Raw genomic sequence first — 15,821 nt, 5'->3', positions numbered from 1 at the left:
ATGGCATTTACATACCTACATTAACCTCCCTTTTAAACTTTGTCCCATGCAAGGCTGCAGCATTAACCCGGACATCCAGTGCTGCAAAGTGCTGTTTGTGCAGCTAAATTGAGGTGCTGGTGCGGGACAGTCTGGGCTGTGCAGGCAATCCAGACATTTCATATTTCATTCATATCAGTCGGGTATGCCAACATCTCTCTGAGACATCAAGGAAATCAGTGTGGATATAAAGTTTTTATTTTTATTTTGCTTTGTATTTCGGGGCTTTATCTAAATAAACAGATACTCCACCGAGGATCACACGTTTACTGCCACCTGACGATCTGAAATCCTCATAATGTCCCTATATTAACGTTGGAGTCCGTCTCTGCAGGCAGATTATTACTACGGTCTTTCAGGCTCTTGTCTTTTGTAGTTTACTGCTCTGCTGAATGTGTTTACTTGTCCGTGGGGAACACAATCAAGGGGAAATTGCATGTTCATTGCACAGATAACACAGACTGGTCACCAGCAGGAGACACTTTTGCTGAAGCCAATTTATCTCAGGAGCAGTCTGTCACCAAGTTTTTCCAGTGCAAGTATTCTCTCCATTACACCGTTTTTACTGGGTGCCAGGATTCTTTTTTAGCAATTATCTTACAGTTTTTAACAATCACAGGGGTGAATTTTTGCTTCTGTGAGATTGCTTGTACCCCCACTACCGTCTCTGCCACAGTATTCTGTAATGATGCAGTTTGTGTAACAGAGCAGGTGATCATGCCTCATAACAAGCTCACAGTATCCAGCAGCCCAAATCTCTGCCCTCTTAGGAAAAGGACCTAACACAGTCCCTCTTTTGCTCCATTTCTCACCCCTTTATCCACAAACCACGAGCACACGAAGGGTCTAATGAGATGCTAATCCTGGCGTCTTACGCTGCTGTGTGGAAGGGTGAGGGTTTTATTTATTCAGTGGCATCCACTCTGTACACAGGCAATGTCTGATGAGATCAGGCCAAAGTCTTGCATAACCTGCAATAGAAAGAGGCCCGGTTAAAGGTGACCTCTTCCGAGTATCATTGAGAGCTCGATGAGGATCGGCGCTGATTTATTTTGCACATCACAACTGAATTCTGGGAGTGGTAAGTTCAATTATTCAGAAGCATTGGAATAAAAAAAAAAACTGGCTTTGTTGTGCTCATATTTGAAAGGAAATTTGAAGGGTGAAATTCGTGTTGACAAGTCGTTCTCATTGGTATGCTGCTTAAAAAAACATCCTTCTCATGCTAATTATCCGGGATGTATTGGTTGAATAAGTGCAACTCTTATTTTAGACATAAGCATGCAGATCGTGCTATAGGAGCCGGCAGTCGGCTCACTTGCATGCTGCGTTAGACAGAAAGTAAATGAAGCAAATAATGGCTTGAATTGGAACACTTGAGCGGCATACGCCAGGTGGAAACAAGGGGGGAGGCTGCAATTTCGCTCTCGAGCCAGCTGGTCCTGAAGCCGGGGCCTCAGCCAATCTCACTGACCACTCTGTTCCCCACTGAGCTTTCCCCAGCCGCAGGAACTGTGCCAAGAGGTGTGGTACCTCTCTTCAAATCACCTTTCTCCGGGCTTTACAAGGCTCTCTCCAGTGTATAATCGTAACATAATCATGCCCACTACATCTATTGATCTGTTCACAGTACACTTCCAGCGGAGCAGCCAAATGGTATCCTTAGGCGAAGCTCTTGCCAAGAGAGATATGATGACACCAATTAGATTACGCTGATATTCAAATACACAATGGATTTATGTGGCCTGTGCCGCAGACTCAGGCTTGTTCAGCTCGCGTTGAAGCTCGCTAATATATCCAGTTTCTCAATGTCATGCTAATTAATTAATTATCATTACCTAAACTAAACAATTAATTATGAGTTTGAGGGCATATTCAGCGTGTCTCCGGGGATCACTTTCATCATAGTATAGAGTTATTTATTAATATGTTGCTAATTCTCTGTAGAGAACATATAGTGAAGGTCAGAGAAGGAGGAAAAACTGTGATTTGTGAGTGAAGCCCACTGACATTTATCCCTTCGCGTGGACTTTCAAGATCTGTTTAGAAGGATGCTATTACCCCTTTTCTTTATTCTCAAAGTGAATGTCAAGGACACAGATAAACAGCAATGCCATACCTCATTACTGGTCATATTTATTCTGAGGAGATGCCCTTATCACAGTGTTTATAATTAAATGGATGAGACCGCAATTTTGAAAAGATCTGTCATTTTCTCCCTCCAACTTCCTCGGGGGCTGTTTAATGGATGAGCTATTTGTCTTTTCCGGTCGTGATGCATGTTATATGCTTTTCATTTCGCAGTAAGATCAGACAATCACGGTTTGAGTAGGTCTAATTATAGAAGCCTCCCATGAGTTGGCATTAAACTACAGCAGCACGCAGGCATCTGGTATTCAAATAATTGGCACGCTTAGAAAGGGTCCATGGCATTTTACAGATGTTCTTGTGCACGGTTAAAAATGTGTCAAGACACCCAATAGCTGGTTCTGAGATGACACCCAAAGTGACTGGGGATCCAAACCCCCTGACTTCAAATTGCTCATTCTGGTGTTAAGGGCACCTCAAATGCCACATCCTCCAGATCAGGAACCGTTGGTGAGACATCAACAACAAGAAAGAGCTGCAATTGTCATGGGGGTTTAGCAGTTGGCGGATGAGTTAGAAAAAATACAGTTCATTTAGCACACGCAGAGGGACCAGGCTGGAAAAAGCTGAAAAAGAAAAGGATTAATTTAATCGAAGAGAGAAGAGGCAGTTATTACTTTACCAGAAGGAGGTTAAGAGGATTTTTTACCATAATGTGCAGACATGACAATGATGACATTTATTACTTTTATTATTATTATTATTACTTTCTACTTTGCAATAATGTCTGACACTACTTTGACTAGAATTACATCAATTAGTAGATACATTCCCCCATTGCGACTATGAGAACAATTTTCTCAGACAAACAAGATGTAGAGCACGAACATCTATCCATCCATCATCAACACCTCTTATTCTTTGAGGGTCAGGGGGACAAACAGAGTTGAATCCTGCACCAAGTGACCAGGGAAAAAATTGGGTAATGGGTAAAAGATATATTTGTATAATTTCACGGATACTGCTTCTAGTGGTGAATATGTCCTCAGTGGCTTTACTGCTCGTAAAAAGAAGACACAATGCATTAGCTTTTAAAAGCCACAAGCTGGGTACGTCGTCACTGAGGAAACAAAGCAAAACAGCTGCAAGGAGCATCAGGTGCTGCAACAATTCACAGATACTTCTTTTCAAGAACACAACTCAGCCACCAAAACGAGAGGACAAGGAGGCCAACACCCATTTGATGAGCGTGAGTATTTATGTAGCATATCTGTTTAATAATGAGCGGGACTTACTAACAGGTCCAGGCAGGTCCCTATTTGAATAGAGGGTAACGGTTCAGTTCCCGTATGGAGCTATGCGGTTTTGCAAAAATGGACCCGTGCAGGACTGGAGAAACAACTATTCACACTTATGGTCTTCAATTAACCAAACCCTACTCTGAATGCCTGTGGAACTGTGGGAGGAAGCTGGAGTACCCACTAACCCTAACCTTTACACAAATACCCCACCCGACCCAGGAATTGAACCAGGAACTTTCTTGCTGTGAGGTTACAATGCTAACCACTGCAACACTGTGCCGCCCCATAAAGTACTGCATCAAAATATCCCCCAACACATTTTTCTCTCTCCCTCTCTCCCTCTCTCTCCCTCTCTATCTGTTACACACACACACACACCTTAAGGTACAACACTGTCGGCTATCATAAGTGCAGTTTAGATTTATCTATGTGCACCAGAGTAATCATTGTAGCATAGTGTGCACTCTGCAAACTACGTTACATTAACAGATTAAAAGTAGTGTGCGCTAGAGTAAAACCTGGAAATGAAACACCCTGTGATCAACAACACAGCTTCCAGAGGAGCAGGAAAAAAGTTAGGACCATTCTACCATGTCCATGATGTTTTACCCCTATACGCCTCATAAATAAAAGTATTTTATATGGTCTAAGTAAAATCTAGGACAGTGGGCTATTAATGGCCAAGGTACTTCTCTCCTGGGGCAACAGTGTTAATCGGAGCAATAGGTCTCCTTCCTGCTGGATCAATGTCAGCACAAATTTCAGATTGCTTTCCTGATGCGCGCCAAGTTATCTGTGATTCAACTTTAATAGGTTATTGAACGGAGCCAGCATTTAGGGAGCAGGCCCGTATTTCACGTTATTGACAATCAAATGCACACAACTTTCTCATTAGCATGCATTAGGAAAACACGTAATTAATCTTGACAACACCATTGGGGAACATGACTACAGTTTGCGCTTGTTTAAACAAACAAACGCCCGGTGTGGCTGGGCGATCACGCGAGGAGGGGACAAAAGGGATGTGGGTAAATAAGGCATGACAGATGTTACACTGGACAAAAAGCTACTGAGCTACCGAAGGGGGACGCATGAATTAAAAATAAAGAGGAAAAAAAGAGATGAGCTGAAGAGGAAGACTTTTTTCTAAATATAAATGAAACATTGCACTATACAAGTATGATGATAAAGCAATGCACAATATCATATTTACTTTTTCAGGACCTCGGTGCATCACGGCCTCCCTCCTCGTCGTTTGGGATAAAATCTTGATTTTCAGCACGAGTGCCACCTCACAGGTTTGTGATCTACGATCTGTGATGTTTCGAAAATGTTTTTTCACCCAAAAATTGCTAGGCCCCTATAATGGATATTCATCTATGTTCAAATTCTTTAAAATTGCATAGAATGAGGGACCCGGGTATAAAGTGAAAGCTTTGTATGTGCAAATTATATCACAAATTCTGTCGCGCGTGATTCTCCCCCTTCATGCAAGCTCATCTCGCCGTAATGGATTTGCTCTGACGCCTCCTAAGCAAAATGAAATGCTCGGATGACAAAATAAGTGGTGGCAATTCAAACTGGGTGTGCTAAATCAGCTGACATTTCACTGCTCCTGAAGGTCAAGTGTTTTGTCAGGGTGGACAGAGCCTGGCAACAAAGCTGCCAACATCAGGTGAAAGATTTACTGTCCACATGTTATCCAAGCAAGGCGTGAACGTTTCCGAGAGGAGGGGAAAATGCTGGAGAACGGGAGGTTGAGGGAAAAGGTACACTTACACTGCAGTGGAGGTTTGCATGTAGACTCTTAGAATGTTGCAGCGTGTATGTGTAAAGAAAGTAATGCTCTGTATTTCAGTTTGTGAAGTGTGAATGTGCAAATTGAAATCTCAGAGTGAAAAAAAGATTGATAGTTGTAAAACCAGACACATGTAGAGGGAGAAGACAAACAGTGAAGAACGGGATGAAACCGCGTTGCAATAGATTTGAATGATTGATTGTTTTTTAATCTAAATCCCAGTTTGAAAGACAGCAGTTTATGCATCGTCATATGTAATCATAAGTAAAGTAGTGAAACTATAAAGCACAAATCTGTTGAAATACACTTTCTCTATGCTGCTCTCTGTATATGCCAAAACAAGGCTTATATTTTTCGTGGCGAGTTGTGGGTTTCTCTTGCTCTTCAAAAAAAAGATACAAACACCCACAAAAAATGTAGGTGACACCAATTTCAGATTAGCAGCTCACGGCTAAGCTACTAATCTAAAAATCGGTGGGTTGTCGAGTGTCGGAGACAGAAACAAGCAGAGCTGCTGGAATCTGCGCGGGGAAATTTGGAGCAAACAATATCTTTGTTTCATCACCTTAAAAGCTTTGAATCAGGACCCTCAGAACGCGGAGCTGTAAAAAAACAGCGTCTCCTGTCAGTCTGTGAAGCTAATGTCAGCTCCAGCTGATGCAGAGCGGCGCTGTCAACATTGTTGCCAGCCCAAATGAAAACAACACTGTCTGATGTGACTCAACAGCAGTTTGTCGTTACCATACGTGGGCCACTGTGCAGATTTTATCAATCAAAATAAAACCACTTCTTCATGTTGTGACTTATTGGAATATTTTAGGGTAATTTTAGCCTTAAAGCTATCAAATGTGAGCTATTGGTTTATTTTAGGAATGATTTTAGAGAGAAGGTTGTGAGGTATCAACAACAGGAGCTGAAGTGTCAGTCTGTATGTGGAACGTATATATCTCGTGAAGCGTTCATCTCATTGGCCAGCGCCTTGCAGTCAGTGGGGGCTGGGCCTTAACAGTCAGTCTACAGACCGAGTTGAAATCCTCTTCTTCTACATCCTCTGATAAAAAACTGGCCCTCCAGCAATAATATCTGTCCCACCAGATCATTGTGATCATTTCATTATTCGTATTTCTCCATTTTGGACTGACACAGACATTCACGAGTGTTGTGGGCGCTGATCTCCATCCTGGTGACAGAAATCACTTACTCTTTAGTAATTTATCTACAAAGTAATAGCACATTTATTTTGTAGCTGCAATGCTTTATACCGAGCATAATTACAAAGCTTTTATTTTGAAAATAACTCAGGTTAGAAAATTGTGTAGATCTTTTAACAGACCTCTGAGATAACACTGGTTAAGTAAAGATTTTAAAGTTAGATATGAGCAGTAATAAAGCATATTCGGTTTTATTTTGTGAAAAACATTAACTATAAATCCAGTGTAAAAAAACCCAGAATACAGTTGATAATGGATGCACAACAGCTTCACTGCAGATAAAAAACATAAGATGAACATAAACTTAATTCTGCACCATAATAACACCAAGGGTATAAAACACTCTGCATACAAATTAGTCTTGTTCATGCGGAAAAATAAAAATAATAATATAAAATAATAATATATTGGTCAGAAAAATCATGTATTTTCTCAAATTGTTCAGCCTTATTAGAAGTGTAGCCAACTGAACAACCAGGACTTCTTGCTCAGGATAAACTCTTCTAATTTTGTTGGTCATATTGTGATTAAAGAGGCTCTGACTAAGGCTATAAGCATTATCTGCAACAGTGCAGTAGCTCTCGAACAGCAATGGTAAAAAGACGATGTAAATTCAATTTTGATGGAAATTCTTAACCCAACATTGATTCCTCTAAGCTTTACCAAACAGTGTAAAGACATAACCAAGATCCCTTCCACAGCCACTGGCCTCAAAGACGCCCAGTAGGAGCTTGCAACATTAGGAAGGCATTAGTTTGAATTATTTAACGCTTTCTATCATAGCATATTGTTCCATAAGCTCTGTGTGCATTATTAAGCAATTTAGAATGTCAGGGTTTTTCCGTCTGTACAAACATTACGCAGGAAGGGAGGAGAAAAAAAAGCATTTGGTACGTTTGCTGCTGACCCAACCTCAGAGCCATTTGACAAATCATGGCATGCATCTCCCGAGAGGAAGCTACAAGGTATGCCAAACATCATCATGAGGACGGCCTGCTCATGGTGGTTCACCCTAAAAAACCATACAGATCCAGACAAAATATCACACCTGTCATGACACTTTAGTGTTTATGTACTGTAGCTCAAACCCTGTTTTCATTAACCGTAGCCAGGAGTGCCCAGAGAGAGAGAGAGGAAAGAGAGAGAGGAAAGAGAGAGGAAAGAGAGACAGAAAATGGATGTTAAAAAGCACGTTTGTTGAGACAACATTATGTGAAATGTGTGTGGTTACAAACTCAGATAAAAAAAAAAAACTAAAGAAAAACAGCAAGGGCCACAGCCAAGTGTGTGACAAGATATAATTCAGAATAAAGGCCAAGTGTCCAGCCAAGCGGACAGACGAGACCCTCATGTTCAGACTACGCCAGGGGTAAATATTCACTATGACATTTCTGCTCTATGCTATTTCCATCGGCGGAGTTGGAGCCAACTGACATTTTCATCCACGGCCATGATTTCTACATTTCAAATCTATTGAAAACATCAGATACACAGGGGGTGGCAAACAACGAGTGGGGACACGGAGCAGTGCAATGTGAGGTGTTGTTTGATGAAAATCTGAAATATCCACAGATGTGAATTAACAGTGAGTCTCTTGAGCTTTTCTCTGGATTATATCAACTGACTTTTAATTAGAAATGTATTTTACTTCAGTTTTGCCTCCATTTGGTCGTAACAATAAACCAGCACACTATTACTATAAATGTTGGGTCAAGCTCAGCTCAGTTCACCTTTTTGAAGGTGAATGACTCAAATAATCTTGCAGACACCCTTGATTTAACTTATAAAGTCACCACTGCTGCTCCCCCCCCCCCCCCTCTCTCTATTGTATTCTGCAGACCGCTCGGCCCACAGCAGCTTCATTGAAGCGTGACATTACACTGCTAGCTAACCGCTTTTCTCTCATTCACGTTAACCCTGGTATTGTTGGTTATCTTACTGACATTTCCTCATTTAAAATCTTTAATCTTCACTTTTGACAGCTGGGTAATATTTGCAGAGATTTTTTTTTTTGCCAATTAGTTTAAATTTACAAACTGGCTGCAAGACGACATTAAGCTTTTAAAGTAAGTAATTCTGGTTTGAACTCAAAATCATCCCACACATTGCTCTCTCGTTTGACACCTCTAATTTAGTGGCTCAAGTCCATGATCTGGAATGTGCCCTCCGTCTATGAGTTACTTCTGTGCAGTCGGAGTCAATAAAGAGTAATAAACGCAGAAGAAAGCACGCTGACTTTTCTTTGTATCAGTTTATGTCACTACCCGGAGCATTTCATTATCGTTGTTTCGGTATCTATTTTTTTGCACTCCTGCATGGAACTGAATTACACCGTAAGGTGTCTCTATTTTTTTGTCCATCTCCAGCATGCTCTATCTCCCCCAAAGTAATTAAACCTTACGAGCACGAGGAATGAACAAGCACGAACCCATTATGTGGCGCTGGTCTAAAAGCAAGCTTGGTTAATTTTTCAGAGGAATTTTCCACTAATGTATTCAGAGACTGGGAAACATGACAAAATAAAAAGCTCACATTGGAACTCAGAAGGAAAGTGTGCTTGGCCGAAGGCTTTCGTATAATCGTAGCTATCTGCACGGCGAACGCACGTACAATTTAAAGGGAAAAAAAAGGCTAAATGAAGTTTGAGTCAATTATATTTTTAAGAAAAATGCATGTTCTCTACTAAAATAATTTCTTAGCTTCACCAGAAAAGAGATCAAAGTCTTTTGCTACATCCACTGGTTAATGAGTCGGTCTTAAAGCAGGGTACGGACAGCAGTACTGTGGGCAGTGGCTTTAGCTGGGTGTATTTGGGTCACCGAAGCAAAGGAGCTGCAACTGAAACCTTTCACACTGATAATATAGCAACTTTGAAAATGACCCCCTCACAACCATTTAATAGCTCTGTTGCTGTAGGAGAACATCAGAAACATTTATATCGAGGAGGAAAAAACAATCCTGCGACATATACACTTCTTTTATTAGAGTAAATCTAATCAGGCAAATAAATGCATTCTTCATCTATTCCTGTTTGTTCTTTATTAGGTAGATCCTAACTCAGGCAGAGCTGCTTTGGGGAAAACATACATTTCTCGCACTGCTAGACATCGATCAACTCCCGTATGAAAAAACCTCCATTTTGACTTTCGGATCCGACTTTAAATTTGACTTCACTCCATCAAAACACTCATTCCTCCCCATCCCTCCGTGCAGAGACCAGGCTGTGAGTCATCTCGCGCTGCTCGATAATTTCAGCGCCCTTTAGGGAAAAGGTAGACAGTGTATATTGATTGATTTGGGCTGGATATACGCTAAAACAAACAGATATCTTGTTCTAAAGATCAAATTCTTCACTAACTCTGGCGGCATTAACAAATGCAGCTGAGACCGGGCCCAAAACACAGGCACAGGATAATTAGTCACACCAGGCTCGGAGTAGGAAGGGCAGGGAAGCAATCTGACTGAAGGATGTATTGATCCCTCTGAGAGGGAGGGGCACCCAGTCAGGAGTCATGATCAATCTTGCAAGCCCGGCTCTCTCAATCTGTGATGAAACCTGTGTGTGTTTGTATGGGGAAGCATTCCATCTACACTCTACACACTCTGAATACACATGTTTGTGTGTGTGTGCAGCCACATTAACACTACCGACGGCCTGGTGTATGACTTGTCAGAAAGAGACAAATGTCTGTGTGAGTAAAAGACTCCCAGGGGTTAGAGAGGGGGGGAGGGGGTTTAGCTGTACCACAACATCGGAAGCCTTTATCGTTGAGTTAAAAGCCATGCCTTAGCCACAGATTCCCCTCATCAAACCCAGCGCTGCAAAGCGTGGCACGGTGAGGGGTTTTAAAACCGGCTCAGGGAGTGATAGAAAAGGTAAATCTTCCCCCAGATATAAACTGTTTGCATATTGGTGTTATCCAGCGGCTGGTCACAGGTGGGTTTCATCTGATTAGACAGTGGTGATGCATATCAGGAGGAGCAGCCGACCAACTGCACCGTAATTCATCTTCCTCTGATACGCTGGAGGAGGAGGAGGAGGAGAAGCTGGGGAAGCAGTAGAGAGGGAAGAAAGTGGCTTGTGAAAGCAGCAGTCCACCTTTTGCCTTCATGGTGTAGACAAGATATGGAATCAGTTTCAGTTTTTTTTGCATATTAGGAAGGGTAAAGAAGGGTCAAATAGAGAAAAGGAGCAGGTATTTTGTTTGTTTTATGGGATGTGGTGTAGCAATGCACGGCGCTGGCCTCAGGGTTGGGTGTGAGGATCAGATATCAGACGGCATGCTAAGCTGCAGGGACACCCACAGCAGTGGAACTGCAGACGGGTAATTGACAGCCTGTTGGAGACGAAGCCAGTCCAGATAGCCAGTCACTTTCACGCTCCCACACTCCTCGCTCTCCACCAGGGGGAAGGAGGATGGCTGTGCGAGACGTGTCAGTGTGTGTTTGTGTGTGTACGTGTATACGAGTGTGTGTGTGTTGGTGGGTGGGTGCACTATTAAGGGATGTACAGGCTTTGACTCACTGGGGAAGTGGATGTCACTCTCACAGTCATCTGCACATAACAGGGAGGACCACACTCTTGTATCTTTTTACAGACGCATCGGCTCGAAAAACCACATCTTACACACCACGGCAGGCCCGGGTAAGAGACGTGACAAATAGTGTGACCTTGCACCCTCTGCCGTGTGCATGTGTCAACATGCCAGCCAAATGCAAAACTTGTTTCCCAGTGGAAATAAAGCTGGAAACCGTAGCCGACATGTAGTTTCGGTGACTCATCTCCGTATGAGTGCAATATTTTTCCTTTGCTCACCAAATGTTTTTTTCTTCCCCACATGAACCACACAAGGGCAGAATATTTGTTGAGATCATCTCAATAATGTCTCTTTTTGTGCCATTTATTCAAAGTATTGATTCACATAAATGTAGTTTTAGATTTCACAGCTGAGCAGGGTCAACATCATCCGTGACTTATACTATTAAACATTCAATTATCTATAAAACACACAATAGGGGCTTCGGTACAATGACAGACTGCAGGCGGAGAGCTGCTCACTGTTGTCCCCGTTAACCCGTGTTTTTATAGATCACCTCACATGCTTCCCTATAGCTGTTTAGCTATCTCCATGAATATATGCAGAAGGGATCTGTCCTTGCTGAGAGCAAAATCTGATAATGCAGCAGCAAACACAGCTGAGAGTCAGAGCAAACCAATTCAGAGCTCTGTTTAAAAAGAAAAAAGCCAAAGGGCTCACTGCTCATCTCAGCGACAGCACCGCACAATAGATGAACAATTATTCAGAGTCAGACTAGGAGAAAAATATTAATCTATTTATTCATGGCTTGTTGAATCAGCTTTATCTTCTGTGATTAATTCAAGTCAATAATGTAATCTTTAATTATAAAGAATGGCCTTATTACCGACGTCAAATAATCACGCTAGTCCAGCATGCTGAAGAGAGGAAAACAAATTTCACTGCTGTGTGGTTTCTGTATTTTCCTGCCTTAAATTAGAGCAGCCAGACGATTTTGGCGCTGTAAGTATTCATTTAAGCCTTTTGAACTGTGACTGAATGCATAGTGGGAATAAACTAATACATTTTAAATATACGTATAAAAACCCATACATGTATCTCTTGAAATTGAAGTATTTAAAGCATAAAACATTTCTTCATATCACATTCAAATGCAATGATTCATTAAATTATAAGCAATCAGTTACGAGTAAAAGACGGCAAAATGCAAACCTGAGATCTAATGCCCCCCCCCCCCAACATGGTCCATTTACAGAAAATCTATAATGTCTATAATATTTCAATTATATTTCATCATCTCCCAGATTGATCAATGGAAAGAAAACACATTACAAGAAGCCGATGTGGAAGGAAGGAAAAATGACAGAGGGTTTTGTATGTGGGCTTGTACATGATACGTGATTGATAGCACAACACCTGTAATATTGGCTTTTCTTTGCTGTACTAAATGATGTGGGATTTAAAGATACGACACACACGTATGCAAACACAAACAGTTGCGTGTTTCATTTGCACCGCGACTCTTACATTCTGTTCCCAGGACTCCCAGTGCTTCCTCCCCATGCACTCCCAGAAGTGCATCCGCAGACTAAGTGATTTGTCATGCACGGCGGCAGCAAGTAGCCTGTAACAAATCTAACTGACAGCCCCAGAAAATGCAGATCACATCGCCGACTGAGACAAAACAGCAGCTTAGGGAACTTTAAACGGGATCCTAATCTGTGATGAAGTCACCTACCGTCCACGGAGAGCTACCGGACGTTTCATGCACTGACACGGGACAGACATTTCCTGGATGTCAGAATTGCCCGCTAATTAATGTACTCAGGGAGGGCCGAGTGTCAAAGTGTCAGAGGACATTGCTGTCAAACTTGCTCGAAGCACATTATAAACTTTTCGAGTCATGGAGTTGCTTTTTGGATTTTCTGGCTCCCCTGAGGAGCCTGAGAGAGCAACTGAGAATTTCTTGGAGGGGGGATCCATTCTCATGTCACAGGTGATTTGATGTCCCGCATGTGAGAGGCTGCCTTTGAAGACAACTGGGAGAAATAAATACATCGGTCTGTCGTTAGAGAAACCGAACCAGAGGCCGTGATGCGTCTCTTTTCTGGTCTAATTTGGCAGATCACAGGTAATGTAGTGCCATCCATGTGATAAGACAGAATCTTTAGGTCTCAGGAAGGTGAGCATATCAATGTTCAACATACCCTATTAAGACTTGACACCTGCACTTTATCATCACAAAAGCAATTGCATATTCCTTTTCCTGTAGGAGAGATGGGGAAATCCATCTCCTGCAAGGACAGTGCCTTTAATAAATAGTGCACAGAACACAGGCACAAACTCTCCCTCTTTCACCTGATCCCTTGCTCCCTCTTTCTCGCTGTCTTTCTCTCTCTCTCTCTCTCTCTCAAACACACACATACACACAGACACACACACACAGAGACACACATCTTCCCTCTGATGGAGATTGTTTCATTCCTTTTAGTCAATCTGGCTAATGCAAAAATCATGTATGTCTGTCTTTAAATATTTAATCTTAACAGCAGCAAGATTGAAATACAACGTTGAAGAGGCATTACTCCTTCTCTCCTGAAAGGTACAAGAGCTCAGAGAGAGAGAGAGAGTGAGAGAGAGAGGCAGCTGCTCTGCAATGACAGAAAGAGCGAGAGGGGGAGCAACAGGGAGAGAGGGAAAAGAGAGGAAGACGAGACTCTGCTATTTTCGATGACAATTTTGTTGCCATGATGCACTCTGAGCAAACAGAGTGTGAGGCAGCATTAAAGCACAGTTTGCCTGGGAAAAGTGTACGACCACATATGACAGCTCTCTGTTTCTCTGGCTTGGGAGTAGCCTTTGTTCTTTGACATAATAGATTCTGGTTCAGGCTGAAACACTCGGCTGGAGAGCAACACTGTTGCTGCAAAGAACTTAGGTTGAAGAGAGATTCAGCTCAATGACTGAGCCGAAGCCATGAATGTTGCATGTAGAAATGTATCGTGGGAACCACATGGACCCGGGAGATGAGTGCAGGCACAGAGAGAATTTCAATCCCTCTTGCGTGAGTGTTCATTCTACTTTCATGCTCCTCTGTAGTTTTGTATCAACCAGCTCAACCTTGTAAAGTTATGCACACATGCTTCAGCTGAATGTTAACATTTTTGAATTTTTACTTATACAAGACTTGTTCTGTCAACTAAAGCTTTGATGGAACCAATGACGGTGCAGGAGAAATCAGATCATGTGAACTTTGAGAAACTTTTCCACTCACCACAGAGAAGTCCTCGGCCGAGCAGTTCTGTCCGCTGAAATTGCAGCTCATGAGCATCTCTTCTAGCTGATGTCCCGTCCTGTTGAAGATGTCCTGCATATCAGGGGCAGGATACATTAAATCAGTGGGTTTGTGCCCATCCCTGTTTTTGGGGGGCAGACCTGTCAAGTTTGCCAGGTGGTAGATGTCGGCATCAGTGAGTGCGGAGAAGCGAAAGCGGTTGATGTTGCAGATGGTCACAGCAGGGAAAACCATCTCGGGGGTTGCCTCCTCGTTGAGAGCTGTGACATGAGGGTGCTCCAGGTAAGAGATGGCACACTTAGCTGCTTGGTACAGAAACAGTGCCAGGGAAGTCAAAAAGGCGAGAGCCCAGAGAGTCTGCCGGATGCCCAGGCGACCAGACACAAAGATGTGGTTAATCCCATGGAGGGAGCAGGAGTTAGCAAACCCGGCCAAGTCCTTGGCTGGAGGCGTGCAGCTCTCCTCGATCAGGCTCTCCTTGTCCCCATCCTGCTTGCTTTTCTGCTTCTCATCCTCCTCTGCAAATTTGATTTTGCAAACAAATTCGATAGGCATGGGGGCAGCCAGGTCTGCGTTTTGGTATTATTTTAATGGCAGCTATCAGCCCCGGATCACTTCACTCCCACTTCCTTGGCTTTTGTCCTCCGAGCAGGAAACAACTCCACAAAGAAGAGAAAGAGACAGGAGAGAGTTTGTTGCTGCTGCCGCTGCCGCTGCTGCCTGTGCTCTGACTGATAGTGCTGCTGCTGCTTCTACCGCCGCGGCTCCTAGTGACTAGAGCGCTGCTGCTGCTGCTGCTGCTGCTGCTGCTGCTGTGCTGTGCTGTGCTGCTACTGCTCCGAACGCTTGTCTCACTACTTGATCGGCTCACACACTCTCGCTTATCAGCATTAATACAGCTGTCAAAAAAAAAAAGCCTTCCACGCTGCCTCAGACCCACGGAAAGAGATGCAGCATTTTGAGACGGGCTAAAATAGACACAGGGCACTTAATAATTCATGAGAAGGTAGCATTGTGATTATTTCCTCCTCACTGACGCGAGTCACAACTTCCCCCGGTCATCCACATGCCTCCCGCAGACAGCACCCCCCCCCCCCCCCCCCCCCCCCTTCCTGCTTAATCCACATGTTTGGACGGTGCTTTTACTTCTTGACCTGAATAAAGTTGAAGTGAAAGGTTTTCCTTCCAAACATGCGGTGTTTGAGGAAAATCACAGGGGTCGCCGGTTTTTAATGCCACCCCCCCGATAAGGTCTCTAGAGAATCCCTAAGTGAAACAATAATGAGGAGCGTGAGAAGAGAAATTGAGCACGAGGCAACTACTGGCAATCAATCTTGTCTTTGCAGCCAAAAAAAAGTAAAAGACTATTGATCCTGCAAACGTGTCCGTCAGAGATTAAGAGAGGCAGTACAACGGTGTTCCCTTATCAGGAGCTAATGGCAGCATCACAGGACTCAAGCACAAATTTGAATCAGTGAACGTCTCCTGATCTGGACATCAATGCTGCGAAAAGATGTTGATATAAACTATTGATCTGCCTCCGTCCCCATC

General features: G+C 43.0%; 1 protein-coding gene across 1 annotated transcript in view; it reads right to left on the bottom strand.

The window, feature by feature from the left end:
- asic4a (acid-sensing (proton-gated) ion channel family member 4a) overlaps window positions 1-14,825 on the bottom strand; it is a 77,795-nt gene extending 62,970 nt beyond the window's left edge. Inside the window, 1 exon segment of the mRNA XM_034574620.1 lies at window positions 14,250-14,825. Within this exon segment, the coding sequence (XP_034430511.1) occupies window positions 14,250-14,825 (576 nt within the window).
- Window positions 14,826-15,821: the final 996 nt, after the last annotated feature.

Source organism: Hippoglossus hippoglossus, chromosome 21 (genome assembly GCF_009819705.1).
Source record: "Hippoglossus hippoglossus isolate fHipHip1 chromosome 21, fHipHip1.pri, whole genome shotgun sequence".
NCBI classification, from domain to species: Eukaryota; Metazoa; Chordata; class Actinopteri; order Pleuronectiformes; family Pleuronectidae; genus Hippoglossus; species Hippoglossus hippoglossus.
This window is presented reverse-complemented; position numbering and strand designations above follow the sequence as displayed.